Source organism: Macaca nemestrina, chromosome 17 (assembly GCF_043159975.1).
Source record: "Macaca nemestrina isolate mMacNem1 chromosome 17, mMacNem.hap1, whole genome shotgun sequence".
NCBI classification, from domain to species: Eukaryota; Metazoa; Chordata; class Mammalia; order Primates; family Cercopithecidae; genus Macaca; species Macaca nemestrina.
In genome coordinates this window covers 519,493-535,603 of record NC_092141.1, presented here as the reverse complement: position 1 = coordinate 535,603, position 16,111 = coordinate 519,493, and the positions used below count along the sequence as shown (strand labels likewise).

Sequence of the window (16,111 nt, the reverse complement as noted above, 5' to 3'; positions counted from 1 at the left end):
AGGTGCTGGAGAGGATGTGGAGAAATAGGAACACTTTTACACTGTTGGTGGGATTGTAAACCAGTTCAACCATTATGGAAAACAGTATGGCGATTCCTCAAGGATCTAGAACTAGATGTACCATATGACCCAGCCATCCCATTACTGGGTATATACCCAAAGGATTATAAATTATGCTGCTATAAAGACACATGCACTCGTATGTTTATTGCAGCACTATTCACAATAGCAAAGACTTGGAATCAACCCAAATGTCCATCAGTGACAGATTGGATTAAGAAAATGTGGCACATATACATCATGGAATACTATGCAGCCATCAAAAAGGATGAGTTTGTGTCCTTTGTAGGGACATGGATGCAGCTGGAAACCATCCTTCTTAGCAAACTATCACAAGAACAGAAAACCAAACACCACATGTTCTCACTCATAGGTGGGAACTGAACAATGAGATCACTTGGACTCAGGAAGGGGAACATCACACACTGGGGCCTGTCATGGGGAGGGGGAAGGGGGGAGGGATTGCACTGGGAGTTATACCTGATGTAAATGACGAGTTGATGGGTGCAGCACACCAACATGGCACAAGTATACATATGTAACAAACCTGCACGTTATGCACATGTACCCTACAACTTAAAGTATAATAATAATAAATAAATTAAAAAAAAAGAAAAATAATAAAAAACAAATATCCATTTGAAAAAAAAAATAAAAAAAATAAAAACAAACTATAGCTAGATGCATCAACAGGAATAAACTTCACAAACAATAATAAGTCAAAAATGAGTTTAATAAGGTTACATGCAGTATGATGCCATTTTTACAAAGTTTTAAAGCATGCAAAACAATACCATATATTGTTTATAGGTACACACATCTGTAGTAAATGTAAAACTAAGTTCAGGTAAGCCTGGGCAACATAGCAAGACCCATCTCTAAAAAAACAAAACATAAAAAAATTAGCTGGACATGGTGGTGCAGGTCTGTGGTTCTGGACACTCAGGAGGCCGAGGTGGGAGGATCACTGGAGCCCAGGAGTTCAAGACTGCAGTGAGCCATGATCACTCCACTGCACTCCAGCCTGGGTAACAGAGCAAGGTCCAGTCTCTTAAAAAAAAAAAAAAAAAAGTGGGCGAGGCATGGTGGTTCACGCCTGTAATCCCAGCACTTTGGGAGGCTGAGGTGGGCAGATCACCTAAGGTCAGGAATTCAAGACCAGCCTGGCCAACATGGTGAAACCCCATCTCTACTAAAAATACAAAAACTATGCCCGCCAAACATGGTGGCAGTCACCTGTAGTCCCAGCTACTCAGGAGGCTGAGGCAGGAGAATTGCTTGAAGCCGGGAGGTGGAGGTTGCAGTGAGCCGAGATCATGTCATTGTACTTCAGCCTGGGCAACAGAGTGAGACTCTGTCTCAAACAAACAAACCAACAAAAGGTGGAACACATTAGCATTGGAAGCTGCCACTTGCATTGTTAATACCTTTGAATTGCATCATCAATTCAAAGCTATTGGAGGGAACATCTGTGGCTGTTGGCCCTGGGTTTCCACCAGCTCTGGGCTGGTTAGAGTTTCTACCCATTGTAGTTCATGTATAATGCTGAGATGTTCACCCCAGTCATGAAGACTGCTCCAGCCAAGACCCTGGGCTCTAGTGGTCCCCAGGCCTGTGGGAGGGAAGCTTGTCTGTGCTGTCACATGAGCCTCAGGCTCTGCCCCTCTTTCTCCCAGAGGTCATTTCTAGAGCTTCCCCAGAGGATCCAGCATTATCCCTCTGTGACACCTAATCTCCTGCCTTAGGCAGCCTGATCCTGGGCTAAGTCTCTCCTGGCCGGGGAGCCTCTCACCCGGCCTCTTTCAAATCCCACAGCGCAGACCTTGGCAGTGTGGAGGGAGAGAGCCTGGTTCTTCCAGCCATCCCTGGGCAGCCTCCTGGTGCCCCAGGATAGAAAAAACACTCGCATTTCTTTGCACCATTGACCCCATCACCGCAGCACCAGAGCATCTGACATCTGCAAAACATCATTAGGTAGGTGTTAACTTTTCCCCACTGGTAGGCCTGGTGCTCGTAAATGTACTGTGACGAGTGTAATGTGTTTATGAGAATGTGCATAATAAATTATCAGAAATAGGCTGCATTTTTAATATCATTTAATATATCAAGTTGGCCTCTCAGCAGCCACAAGCTATATTGCAAATGCTGAACTGACTTGCTGGCGTCAGCGCTCCACCATGCTCTCCATGCCGAGGCCACAGTGTACGCCAAGAAGGAGGCAGGAGACCCCCAGAGTGGTGGTTCCTACCTCCCTTGCTGGCCTCCCCTCCGTCATCTGGAATCCCCAGAAAAAGAGGCTTCATTTATCCCTGGGCTCCCTGCAGAACGCAGCCTGGGGCCTGTGACCGGTGCACAATAAATATTTGCGGCTTCAGGAATAAATGAATGGACAAGAGACCTTGGAAGGCCCCTCTCCATCAACCAGCCACATTGTTTGGAACTCCTCCATCCCAGCGCCTCTGTTGGGTTAACATTTTCTGTTAATACAAAGAACGTTCTATTAGCACAGCAGGACAAGAGCTCCTCCGGCAATCAGGGAAGGGTGGAAACGGGGGACACATGTTAGGCCTGGGTCAGAGAGGGCCCTTCTCCTCCGGGCACATGAGCACCAGCCAAGATGCCAACCAAGGAACATCCAGTCAAGTGCTGCCGAGAGGGCGTTTCCTGAAAAACACACGTTACCTACTGTGAAGATCTGTTAGCTGGTCCTTCTCCACCGGGAAAGAGGTCAGAACATCCAAACAGGAGGATATCAGACCCCCCAGTGTGGCTTTGCCAAACCTTTCTGGAAATTCCAACACCTGCCTTGGGTTAGGCACTCACTTCCCCAGTGAAGAATCACTAAATATTGAGAAATGTCACTGATGGGCATATGTTACACATGTGAACAGCATAGAGGCAGCCCAGCAGGTTGAAAAATCACTGTTAAACCATTAGCACCCTCTAACCCAGCAAGTATCAACCTCCATTGTGCACCAGAATCATCAGGGGTACTTAAGATGCATGCTCAGTGTGCACACACATATTCTGAGTCAGTGGGTGTGAGGTAGGGGCCTGGAATCTGCATTATTGATAGACATCCTGGGCTGGGCGTGGTGACTCATGCTTGTAATCTCAGCATTTTGAGAGACCAGGGCAGGAAAACTGTTTAAAGCCAGGAGTTTGAGACTAGCCTGGGTAACATGGGGAGACCCCGTCTCTACAAAAATTTTAAAAATTAGCTGGGGATGGTGGTGCATGCACGTGGACCCAGTTACTTGGGAGGCTCAGTTGGGAAGATCACTTGAGCCTCAGGAGGTCGAGGCTGCAGGGAGCCATGATCTCACCACTGCACTCCAGCCTCGGTGACAAAGTAAATAGACACGCTGGTGCTACAGATACCTGGACCATTTTTTAAAGAACCCACTTAATCTCATTTGACAGGAGCCCTTGAGAGGGTCTGTGGGGAGTTAGGAGAAAGCTCAGAAGCTCGTTGGGAAAAGCAGGGGGCACAGAGGCAAGGGCACGGGGCTCCTGAGGGCTGTGACCAAGGGCAGACTCTATCCACTTAACTTTGTCAGAGGCTGATCCAGCTGCCCTGCTGCCCATCTCAGCATTGGGAATGGAAGGCGACGTGATTGATGAGGCTCTGGACATATCCAACAGCTTAGAGATGCCCACACATGCCAGCCAGCGCCCAGCCTTGGTAAGTGCATCCACTTGTCACCTGGTCCTGGCAGCAGACACGGAGCAGCCAACCGCATGTCACTGGTAGAGAAATCGAGCCAGGCACTGGGAGTGCAATGACAGTTTGCACCAGGAAGGTTTGCACCAGGGCGATTTGCACCAGGAAGGTTTGCACCGGGACGGTTTGCACCACGAAGGCAGGGGCAGCAGAATCACAATTCCCTGAGCGCCAGTTGCACACTGGGCACTGTGTACCCATCCTCACCTTTAACTGACACAAGCTTGTTATTATTCTCCCCCATTGCTGATGAGACCCAGGGCCTGTTAAGCAACTTGCCCAAAGTCTGGCACACTTAGGAGGAGGCTCCCCTGACTTTTGATTCTAAGTCTGCCTACTCCGTGACCTATGCTCTTTCTAGAAAGTAGACACCTGCCCAGATAACACCACTTCTGTCCCTTGGGGAGGCCCCACCCCATTTCAGCTGGGCTCAGAGCTGGGCAAATTCAGACCTAGAGTGGATTTCAACTCTGCCACCTGCCAAAGGCTGGACCCCAACATGCCATGTGTTTCTCCGGTGGGCATCCTGGGGTTCCCTGGCTCCATGCTTAGGAGGCTGGGCCCTCCACTTGACTTCTTCCAAACCCTCCCCGAGAGCCAGCTCCTGCAGAGCCAAGAGCCATGAGCTGATCCTCCAAAAACCAGACCCCCAAGAGAAGCGGCCAGGAGGGAGCAGCCAGCTCTCGGTGAACACAGTCACAGGGCCTTGATGTTAAAAGGGCAAGGCTCAGGGGTCAGGATGTCCAGGTCTCATCCCCAGTCTGCCTCTTGCTAGTCACTTGACCTCCCGCAGCCTCAGTCTCCCCAACTGTAAGATGATGACGACACCCTGTAACTCCTTAGTAAAGGAATGATAAAATGACAGCTCAGCGTCTGCATTTTAATACCTGTGTTATTATATAATCATTTTGTGATGCAGCCACCTCTGGCACAGAAAAAGTCACTCTGTGCCTATTTAAGGATTAATCCCCTTAAGCATTCCTGGAAATGAGAGCCCCTCTGTGCCAGGCTGCCCTTCCAGGCTCTTCTGTCCTTCCCTTGGCCTTTGGCTCTTGGAAGGCTGAATATTTCTCCCACCAGGACCTCAGACTATCTTTAGGGAACCCCCAGGCCAGTCATTCCCACTGTATCCCCTGAGGCTCTTGGCCTCCTTCCCTCCTTCTCTTCCTCCTCCTTTTTTTTCCCCTCCTTCCCCTCCTCCTCAGTTTGGGCTTCCCATGTCCAAGAAGCCTCAGGATGAGCTTTGGGAACAAGGTTTTACCTGTGTTTCCAACTCTGCTCTGAGCCTCTGAGCTCTGTAGTGGAGGGGAGGAGAGGGAGAAGGGAGGGAAAGTGGAAGCATCAAAAAGGACACTGGGCTGTCATCGCAGCTCTGCCGCCAGCCAGCAGTCCCCCTGGGCACATCCTTGTGCCTGAGCGCTAATTTCCTCACCTGTGAAATGGGAACAGCAGGCCCTGCCTACATCCTGGGGTGGTTTAAGGAATCAATGAGATGACAGCTGTGAATGTTCTTGGCACAGTACAACGTATGCCATGTGTTCCTCCAGTGTTTTCAAAGGCCGGTAGTGCCCGCCACCACCCAGTTCAGAACTCAGTACGAAACATGAATTTCTCATCACTTCTCACCATGAGTCTTGTCTTTCCAAAGGAAGGGAGAAGGGAAAGCCGACTGAGCCCCTCTTATCTGTCATGTTCTGTGCTGGATGGGGCTTTGCCACAATGCTGTGCAGTTGGAAACAGCCTCACTTCATAGATGAGGAAACTGAGGCTCAAAGAGGTCGAATAGCCTGCCAGAACTGTGCAGCTGGAAGCCGTAGAGCAAGGTTTCGCCTCTCTTTAGTCTGCTCCCCATCACTCTGCAAGGGTTACAGTGGGGGAACAAGAGCCGCTTGGAGCCCCTTATTCAGACTCAACAAAGGCACCCAGCTAAGAAGCTAAGTGTCTTTCCCGTCAGTGGAAGCCAGAGGGTAAACAGGATTCCATTCGTGCCCGGGGCTTTCTGAGAACACACCTGTCCAGGCAGCAGCAGTTCCCAACAGAGCTCTGGTCCGGAAAGCCAGACAACCAGGGCTGGGCCCTCTGGGATTTGTTCAGTGATCTGACCGTGTGGGAGGCCTAGAGTAGGAGTGTGGTGGGGGGAGGGTGCCGCCCAGCCTCATTGCATCACTCACCGCCCAGACCTTCCCCTCACCCGCTCCTGACCAGGCCCTGTCCAGGTTCTCAGCCACCCTGCCGCGGTGGGTCCTTCGGACTACTCACTGACCGAGTGAAGGACTGACCCGAGGTTCGAGTGCTGTGTTGTGTGTGACCCGAGAATATGTGTGCACAGACTGTGCCCCCGTGTCCTGGCACAGTTGAGCGTCTACATGTCCTGCCCGTGTGTAGGCAGCCTGTCCCTACACGCTAGGAGAGCGACTCCATGTCCTGCTAGATGGAGGGGGAGAGAGGGACTTGTGCCCAGGGTCCCCTGGTCACTTCTATGGGCGCATGTTTGTGTGTCTTGTTAGGGGTGCTTGGGGGTGTGGAAGCCTGTGTCCTGGGTGCCCTTGACCTGTGTGTGCGCTCCATGAGGTGTGCGCGCGTGTGCACGGGGGGTGCGCTGTGTCACAGCACCCTCAACCAACTCTACGTGCGCATGCAGACGTTTGTATGTGTGTCCCACGGTGTGAGCGAGCGGATGCTTCCACCACGTATCTCTGCACACGCGTGTGTGCACTTGCACACCTGCGTGCGTCCCGAGAGAGCGAGCAGAGCCCAGCGTGGGCTGGCAGGCGCGGGAACGTGTGGGTGCGCGTCCTGCGGGTCCCTGCCCGGCCGGCTCCCGGCTTGTACCGCGGCCGTGCATGAGCGGAAGGCGTCCGGCGGCCCTGCCCGGCCGCGAGTGTGCGCGCGCGGGGTCCCGGGCCGGCGTGCGCGCCGGTGTGAGTGCGAGTGAGTGTGGCGCCGCGCGGCTCCCTCCGCTCCCTCCGCTCCGCGCCGCCCGCGCAGTCCGCACACTCGCCCTGCTTGGCTGCTGCCGGGTGACGCGGGCTGGGCCCGCCCCCTGCCTGCCGGCCCCTGGCGCTCACTCGAGCCGTCCGCAGCGGAGCGGGCAGCAGCCGAGTCAGGGCCGTCCGGGGGCGCGGCCGGCGATGCCTGCAGCCCCCGCCGCGCCCCGCCGGGCCTGCTGAGCCGCCCCCGGGCCGGGGTCGCGCCGGGCCGGGCCGCGCCCGGGGCGGGGCGGCGCTGCCTGCATGACCCTCCGGCGGCGCGGGGAGAAGGCGACCATCAGCATCCAGGAGCATATGGCCATCGACGTGTGCCCCGGCCCCATCCGTCCCATCAAGCAGATCTCCGACTACTTCCCCCGCTTCCCGCGGGGCCTGCCCCCGGACGCCGGGCCCCGCGCCGCTGCGCCCCCGGACGCCTCCGCGCGCCCGGCCGCGGCCAGTGCCGGCCGCCGCAGCCCCTCCGACGGCGCCCGCGAGGACGACGAGGATGTGGACCAGCTCTTCGGAGCCTACGGCTCCAGCCCGGGCCCCAGCCCCGCGCGGCCCCCCGCCAAGCCGCCGGAGGACGAGCCGGACGCCGACGGCTACGAGTCGGACGATTGCAGTAAGTTTCCAACTCGCCGACTTCGCGCCCCCTCCCCTGGCTCGGGCTTGGCGCCCCCAGGCCTGGCGGGTCCCCTCGGCCGGTCCCCCTCGCGTGGTCGCGCTCTCCCTCGGCGCACACCCCCGCCGCGGGGTTGCGGGCCCCTCGCGCGCTCCGTGCACTCCCCGCGCCCTGCCCGCCGGCCTCGAGCCCTCCCTGACCCGGACCGGAGAGGAGGGAAGTTTGGGGGCACCCCCTGGGGGTGCCCCATTTCCGGGGCCGGGTTCCCAGGAGCCGGCGCCGCGCCCCCTCCCTGCCAGCCCGCCCTCCCCAGGCTCCGGCGCGGGCGGCTGCTTTTGTTCCCGGGAAGGGCGGAGCTGTGTCCCGGGGAGACACCAGTTGCTGCCGGCCTCGCGCTCGCTCCCCGCTCGCCAGCCGCTCCGGGAGGGCCTCGCGGCCGAGGGTCGGGGTTGGGGCGGGCTGAGGAGGGGCCCGAGGCTGGGAGCGGCCCGGCCTCCCGCGTGGGCCCGGCGGCCCGCAGAGCGCAGCGGCTTTGCCGGTGCGCGGGCAGAGGACCAGGAGGACCGCGGGGCCGCTTGTCCTTTGGAAAAACCTTGGCGGTTCCTCCTCCAGCGTCCATGGACCCCGCCGCGGCGCTGGCCAGGGCCGCGCACCTGCGCCCACCTGTTACGCCCGCGGCCCCCGGGCGGAAAGGGCCTCCCAGCCCGCTCCCCTCCTCCGGGACTGAGCCCTGAGCCCCGGGGAGCAGGCAAGCGCCGGAGTCCCGGGACCGAGGCCCGGCCGGTGGGCGCCCTTTCCCATCCACCGGGCCGGACAGGCTGGGAAACCGAGGCCGGAAGAGGTCGCAGTCCAGTGAGGAACCGGTTTGCGCGGGGTGGGGATGGGACGTGAGAACCCCCTCCTAGCCCAGCTGTGGCTCCCGACTTGCCACTGAGACCTGGAAAACCAGCGTCAAACCCCAGCCCTTCCCGGGTTGTGGCCCGGGCAGGAGTCCTGCTCTAGCTTCTCCAGGGCTGGGGCTGCCCCTCCCCTGTGCAGGGGTGTCTGCGCCTGGCTTGGGCACTCACCAGGGCCTGTGGGCTGCGGGTCTGGAGTTTCCCAAGCATCAAATGTGCCAGCAGAAGCTGAAGGTAGGGATTACCAGTGCCCCCGGGGTGGAGACCCCCCATCGCTGCACCTGGGGAGGCCCATCAGCAGTGGCCGGTTAGAGCAGGGCCCCTGTAGGGAAACTGCCTGCCAGGTACTTTTTCGAGGCTTGGACCACGGCCCTCGGGCCAGCGCCTGGCATATGAAGGCCCTGCCCTGGGGTGTAGGGGCTGGGGAGCCGTCTTGTCCCTCCACTTTCCTGCCAGCTTGGGGAAATTGGGTCGGAAGAGTTTTTTGCCCTCAGGGCTGTGCCCTAGATCCACCCCCTCCCCTCTGCTCCTGGCACCCTGTGCAAAGCTCACCCCGGACTTGCTGAGCCTCTGGGCAGGCCCTAAGTGGCCACTCGTTTGGCTGGCCTGAATCCAAAGCCTCCCCCAGAAGAGGGGATGGGAAACTTGTTCCCATTTCCGGCATCACTGCCACTGCACCAAGGAAGTAAGAGGGGAGGGCAGAGCTTCAGGCCACCCTCCTGGTTCCACAGAGGGCCCTCTGGATAGCGAATGGCCAAGAGACTTTTTTTTTTTTTCTGTCTCTGAACCCACAAAGCAAGGAGGGGACCAGGAAGCTCAAAACTCAGGCCAGCCGGCCCCTTGTCCAATTCATCGACTCAGCAGCCCTTCGCGGAGCATGTCCTGGCAGCAGTGCTGGGTCCCTGGCCTCAGATACATGCCATGCAGGGGCCAGACTCACATGGGGTCAGCAGTGCAGGGCAGAGCTGGACGCAGCTTTGCCAGCTTGAACTGTGGGCTGGCCACACCCGTATTACCAGGACACGCCAAAGAAATGCTAAAAACGGGCTCAGAGGAGCTAAGGAGGACGGTGTGCCACCGAGCCAGGGCCTGCGTGGGCCCCTGTCGCCCCCTTCAAGGGGTGCCCCACCCCAGGCTTGGATCCTATGGGAGGCTGAGCAAATATCCTAGGCACAGGAGCCCAGAAATCTTGGCTCTCGTCCATGGTGGGGGAACAGGTTCTGGGGTGGGACTGCCTTCCACCCAGTACCCCAGGCCGTGCCCCCCTCTGGGCTGTGACAACCAGATCCCTAGAATAAGCCTAAGTGATTCAAGCCAGATGGTTCATTATGGCTTTAGCCAGGGTTATGCTATTTGCTGCCCTAATTATTGGATTATCTCTGTTCTGACAAAAAGAAATGAGGGCGGTTGCTCTGTTGTCCAAGGCAGAGAGTGAAGTGCTGTTTATTTACTCAGCCTTTTCTCCTGGCTCTTTAAAGCCCTTCCTTTATTAAGTCATGTCAAAGCACAAGCACACAACTCACATGTTCCCAGCAGATCTCGCAGAGGGGCGATGACATGGAGGAAAGGCAGTGAATGTCCTAATGAGCAGGACCTGGTGTCTGCCCTGCCAGTTCTCCTAGGATGGCCTCTGTGGCGTGCTGCCCTCCAGGTGGGCCGTGGGCCCCACACACCACACGCTGCCCCTGCGTGAGTTGCTCTCCTGCCTGGTCCCCACCTGTGGAAGCCCAGTTCATTCTTCAAAGCTGTAATCACTAGAGTGCTGTGGGTTGCAAGTGACAGAAAACCAACTCAGAGCGGCTTAAACAATGAGGACAGCTGAGGTCTTGCCACACCAGGGTGCACCAATGTGTCAGCACCTCAGCACCGTCAGGGGTGATGGTCCTGTCCGTCTTTGCACGTGGCTGTGCGCTTTTCCTTGTAGACCAAAAATCAAGGCCCATTTCCTATTCCAAAGGGTGTCTGGGTGAGGAAGGTTCAGGTGCAAACCAAGGTCAGAATGACACTGTCAGTCCCCATCAGCAAAGCAGGACCCTCGGGTCCAAGGTGGCTGCTGCAGGTCCAGGCATCACACGTAACAATAAGGTCCTTGATTGGGTAAGGACTGATTCCTTTTCTCGTGTCTCAGTTTAGGAGCAAGGAAACCTCTCCGAGAAGTCCCCAGGAGACCTGTCCTTTTGTCTTGTTGGCCAGCATTGCCTCATATGTCCATGTTAAACCTGCCCCGTGTGGTTCACCCGGGACCGGGTCAGGACTGATGCCCATGCAGGTCTGGAGCAAGGACAAAGTGTTGAGTCCACCTCAAAGGTTCTCCTTGTCAGGGGGCATATTCCAGCCCCCACTGGCTGTGGTGCCCCTTCCTTTGAGCCCAGAACCTCTTTGGCCCGAGTCATGTTCTACCTGGACCCGTGATATTTTTAATGCACTCAATGTTACAGCACCACCTATGTGTCAGGCTCTGTGTCACGCACGTGTAACATACAAGAGTGCTGAGAGGCCATCTCTGACCGGAGGGTATTCATCAAAACCAAGACAAACAGGGGACCCCGCAGCGAGGGTCAGGGAAGCAGGAACCCAAATGGGAAGCTCTGGCTCGCGGAGGTCACTCACAGAGAGGGCTCAACCCTAAGACGGGGTGGAGGGAGGAGGTGGGCTGGCAGAGGGGAAAGAGGAAAGGGGGGTGCTCCTGGCAGAGGGACAGCTGTGTACACAGGTCCTGAAGTGTCAGAATCTCAGCCCAGTGTAGGCAAAACAATAGAACCAAGTGGCTCAAAGAAGCGGAAGGGACCTGTGAGGAGGCCAAAGTGGTCATATCACAGAAGGTCTTAAAGGCCACACCAAGGAGGTTGAACTGAGTCCAGGAGTTGATGGAGAACCTTCCAACAATTTAAAGCAGATGATGAAGATGTTTATAAAAATCTTAACACTCATCTCTAAGCTCCTGGGAAGCAGGGATGACGGCTCATTTCTGTCTATCCTCCCTGCAGTGCTGGCCTGGCTCAGTGGCTCAGTTTCCCCAACTATAAAATGCTTTCAACACAAGCTTGATGGTTTTCTATGGTCCTTGCCACAGATTTTTTTTTTTTAACTATTTGAGAGCCTGATATTTTTCTTCCAAAAAAAAAAAACAGAAATCAGGGTAGATTTCCTATTCCCAAGGGTGTCGGGAAAGTCCAGGCACAAACCAAGGCTATGGTGATGCTGTCGGTCTCCATCAGCCGAGCAGGGAGGTGTTTGGCCTTAGAGGAGCCAACAGGGGCTTGAGCTTGATTTTCTCTGAATTAGCCCCGTTAAAGCTCTATCATTATCGACAAACGGGTGACAACTCTCAAAGGCCCATTAGTGACCAGCCCTCATTATTTTTTCGAAGATGTAAACTTCAGTGAGGTCATGTCATTTGCGTGCTCCAAGGGCAGGGCACTGTGGCTCACAGAGAAGCACCTTCTCCTGCCCTTAGCGCCCTCGTCACTCCCAGCACAAGCCCGAGGTGCTTTTCCAACTCAGAGGGCTCTCCAGGGCCGCGAGGCGGCTGAGCCCTCACCCTCCTTCCCCAAGAGCAACTCTGCTTTTCTCTCTTTTTGTTTCTTAGTTGCATCCTCCTAAGATTTCAGCTAAACGAAGTGGCAAAAAATAAACAACAACAACAACAAAAAACCACTTTTTGGACCAGGGCAGAGTGGCCCGTGCCTGTAATCCCAGCACTTTGGGAGGTGGAGGCGGGAGGATTGCTTGAGCCCAGGAGTTCAAGACCAGCCTGAGCAATGTCGTGAGACCCGCCCCCACACACACACCACTGTCCCCCCCACACACACACCACTGTCCCCCCTCCCCTTGCACACACACCACTGTCCCCCCTCCCCCCACACACACCACTGTCCCCCCACACACACACCACTGTCCCCCCTCCCCTTGCACACACACCACTGTCCCCCGCCACACACACACACCACTGTCCCCCCCACACACACACCACTGTCCCCCCCACACACACACCACTGTCCCCCCTCCCCTTGCACACACACCACTGTCCCCCACCACACACACACACCACTGTCCCCCCCACACACACACCACTGTCCCCCCCACACACACACCACTGTCCCCCCTCCCCCCAACACACCACTGTCCCCCCTCCCCTTGCACACACACCACTGTCCCCCGCCACACACACACACCACTGTCCCCCCCACACACACACCACTGTCCCCCCCACACACACACCACTGTCCCCCCCACACACACACACCACTGTCCCCCCTCCCCTTGCACACACACCACTGTCCCCCGCCACACACACACACCACTGTCCCCCCTCCCCCCAACACACCACTGTCCCCCCTCCCCTTGCACACACACCACTGTCCCCCCTCCCCTTGCACACACACCACTGTCCCCCGCCACACACACACACCACTGTCCCCCCCCCACACACACACCACTGTCCCCCCTCCCCCACACACACCATTGTCCCCCCCCACACACACACCACTGTCCCCCCTCCCCTTGCACACACACCACTGTCCCCCCTCCCCTTGCACACACACCACTGTCCCCCCCACACACACACACCACTGTCCCCCCTCCCCTTGCACACACACCACTGTCCCCCCACACACACACACACCACTGTCCCCCCTCCCCCCAACACACCACTGTCCCCCCCACACACACACTGTCCCCCCTCCCCTTGCACACACACCACTGTCCCCCCCACACACACACACCACTGTCCCCCCCCACACACACACCACTGTCCCCCCTCCCCCCCAACACACCACTGTCCCCCCCCACACACACACCACTGTCCCCCACACACACCACTGTCCCCCCTCCCCCCCAACACACCACTGTCCCCCCCCACACACACACCACTGTCCCCCACACACACCACTGTCCCCCCCCCACACACCACTGTCTCTATGTAAATATTTTTTAAACTAGCTGGGCATGGTGGTGGGCACCTGTAGTCCCTGCTACTCGGGAGGCTGAGGTGAGAGGATCGTTTGAGCCTGGGAGGCTGAACTGTGATTGCACCGCTGCACTCCAGCCTGGGCAACAGAACAAGAGCCTGTCTCAGAAACAAACAAACAAACAAACAAAAAACAACAACTTCTTGGGAGCCACTAGGCCTCCAGGGAGAAACTATCAGGATGGAAGTGAAGAGGCCTAGATTCTGTGGCCTGGTCTGCTGGGCCGCGCTGAGCAGCTCACCTGCCCTCTCTGAGCCTCATTTCTCTGAAGGGAAATGAAGTTGGGCCATGTGCTCCCTAAGAGAGCTGCACCAGCCTCTCAAAATTGTGACCGAGCTTCTATTTATAAACTATCATTTCTTACCTTCCAGTGGAGTTCAGAGAAATTCGTCAGTGCCTTCCCGGTGACACACTGGGTGCGCTGTCCCTTCCCAGGAGGTGGTGGCAGGTGTCAGTTTCCCCCGAGCAGAGGGAGCAGGTCACTGCCCTCCGTGGACAGGGGTTTGTGCAGAGCCAGCGCAGGGGCTCCTCCCCTCCAGGACCTGGGTGTCCCAGGGGGAGCAGACAGCCACTCCGTCTTCTGGCTGTCCTTCTCTGGGGTTGGGAAACAGGCAGAAATCAGACTGTGCATTTTCACACGTGAGGGTCACACCGGCTCCGAGCTCCTGGGAGCACCTGGAGGGCAGGTGGGCTTGAATGGCCCAGCCACATGTGTCTGCATCTGTTTGTTGGTCTCAGAGGTGTGGCCAAGGCATGGTCCTGTTGCTCAGGAGGCGAATCACTGGGGGAACACACCCCAGGTAGGCCTGACCTGAACGGCATCAAATGACTGTCACGTATAGCCAACGGCTTTGGAGAATATTGTTACAAAAGCACAGATTGGTGTGTCTTGGGCTGTGGCTGTGTGCATTGCTGCAGGAGCGGTGGGATATACCTACCTTCCAGCAGCCTCACCTGCTTGGTGTGTAGATGGCAGCTAGCATGCCAGCTACAGCTACTGGAGGCACACATACCCTTCTCAGGAGAACGTGCCCCAGGCTTCACTCAAGACCTAGTGTTTATTGATTTTTCTGAGACAGGATCTCGCTGTGTCACCCAGGTCGGATGCAGCGGCACAGCCACACTCACTGTTGCCTCAACCTCCTGGGCTCAAGGGGTCCTCCCACCTCCGCCTCCTGAGTAGCTGGGACCACAGGCATGCGCCACCATGCCTGGCTATTTCTGTATTTTTTGTAGAGGTGGGTGTTGCCATGTTGGCCAGGCCGGTCTTAAACTCCTGGCCTCAAGTGATCCACCCGCCTCAGCCTCCCAAACTGCTGGGATGACAGACGTGAGCACCGCGCCAGCCACCAAGATCTGTTGGCTGTTAGTTTGCACATAGTTCTAACAAGTATCATCACCTGGTTTCTTGGGAGAAACAATGACTGAACAGGTGAGAGAGCTGTTTCTACTACCATAGACAAGTAATCGAATAGGAGTTTCAGGCTCATGTCAAAGAAAGAGGCAGAAAAATAAAACCGAAAAGAGGACCACCCGGGACCCTCTGGTTGCTTCATGTCCCCGTTCGCATCTGGACTATGACTGTGACGTTCGGAAGAGTAATCGTAGCCATAGCGGCGACTCAGGTTATTCAGAAAAGCTTAAGTGACCATTTGTATGTTCTGTTCCCAAAGGCAGGGAGGGAAATGATCCAGTCGAGGACAGTTTCATTCCAGAATGGGTCTCGTAGAAGCCAGTACCTAGAAAACCCACCATAGGGATCTGCTTCTTCTGTAGTGATCTACGGATCCCCTCCTACACCCCAGGCACACTGTGTGCTGTGAGGTGGATACCACCGTTGTCTCCATTTGACAGATGAGTAAACTGAGGCATAAAGACGTTAGATCAGCTGGTCACACAGCAGGGAAGTGCATGCTGGGATTTGAACCCGGGAGACCGATGTCAGAGGGCAGGTCTTGCACCCCACACTGCTGCAAAGAGAGACACGTGCTGATCCGTGTTAGAAGGGGGTGACCTGGACAAATGCCACTCCCATCACCAGCTCCACACCAATGGCCTTTCATTAGCCAATTTCCCTGCAGACCCAAGAAACTGTATTATGCCTGGCTGGGCCCAGCACTCACCCAGGGATCTGCAAACTTGTTCTATAAAGGGCCGGACAGTAAATATTTTCAGCTGTGCAGGCCATATGGTCTGCTTCTGAGGCAGGAAAGCAGCCGCAGATGAGATGTAAATGATGGGCCCAGTAGGTGTGGCCATAATTGGATCTAGATCCATGTTGGGAGCGTAGCTCAGAGCCTGAAGAATAGAATCTTTCAAGTTTGGCCTTCCCTTATCCCAGGATCACACCAGTCGTTAAGCCCGCACCTGCTGGTTGGCCTGTGGTTGGAATCATCACCTCCCCCAGCCCCACTGTGCCGTTGGCGAACTCCTACTCATCCCTCATGGCTCAGGTGAAACACCACCTCCTCCAGGAAGCCTTCCTTGATTGTCCCAATTCACATGGGCTTCCCGTGGCTCCTGGCTCACCAGACTCCACTGCGGCAAATTCTTTCCTTTTGTTCCTCCCCTTAAGCTGTGCTTTCCTTGGGGTAGGGACTCTGCCTCACAGATGTCCATCCCCTAGAGTCTGGCGTATTGTGAACACTTGGTAAATAATGAATGAATGTGACACCAGTTGACCAGCCCTGCAGCCTGGGAGCAGGCTCTGGGCTTCTGAGGCCCTCTGTGAATGCGCATCTTGCTGTCCGGGGATTGCCCCCAAGCTCTGCCCCTCACCATCACCTCGGCCTTCATGCTGGGAGCTGCCGCTGCATGGAAAGCCACAGCTGCTCTGAGTGATTGCCCCCGGGGAGGGAGGCAGCTGC

At 56.4% G+C, this 16,111-nt stretch overlaps 2 protein-coding genes across 5 annotated transcripts in view; both read left to right on the top strand.

The window, feature by feature from the left end:
• LOC105471483 (rabphilin 3A like (without C2 domains)) overlaps window positions 1–6,794 on the top strand; it is a 243,403-nt gene extending 236,609 nt beyond the window's left edge. For 2 of the 3 annotated variants that reach the window (XM_071082061.1, XM_071082058.1), the window contains 2 exons: window positions 1,876–2,034; window positions 3,621–3,719. In XM_071082061.1, coding sequence (XP_070938162.1) covers window positions 1,876–1,985 — 110 coding nt within the window. In that variant the 3' untranslated portion in view covers window positions 1,986–2,034; window positions 3,621–3,719. Of the gene's footprint in view, window positions 1–1,875; window positions 2,035–3,620; window positions 3,746–5,432 lie in introns of those variants that run through there. The other variant, XM_071082057.1, reaches the window with a different exon arrangement.
• A 189-nt stretch (window positions 6,795–6,983) lies between these two features.
• LOC105471491 (double C2 domain beta) overlaps window positions 6,984–16,111 on the top strand; it is a 35,643-nt gene continuing 26,515 nt past the window's right edge. For both annotated transcript variants that reach the window (XR_981176.2, XM_011723969.2), the window contains exon 1: window positions 6,984–7,378. Coding sequence is in view for 1 of the 2 variants with exons in the window: in XM_011723969.2 (XP_011722271.1) it covers window positions 7,018–7,378 (361 nt within the window). In the remaining variant the exon portion in view is untranslated. The remainder of the gene's footprint in view (window positions 7,379–16,111) is intronic.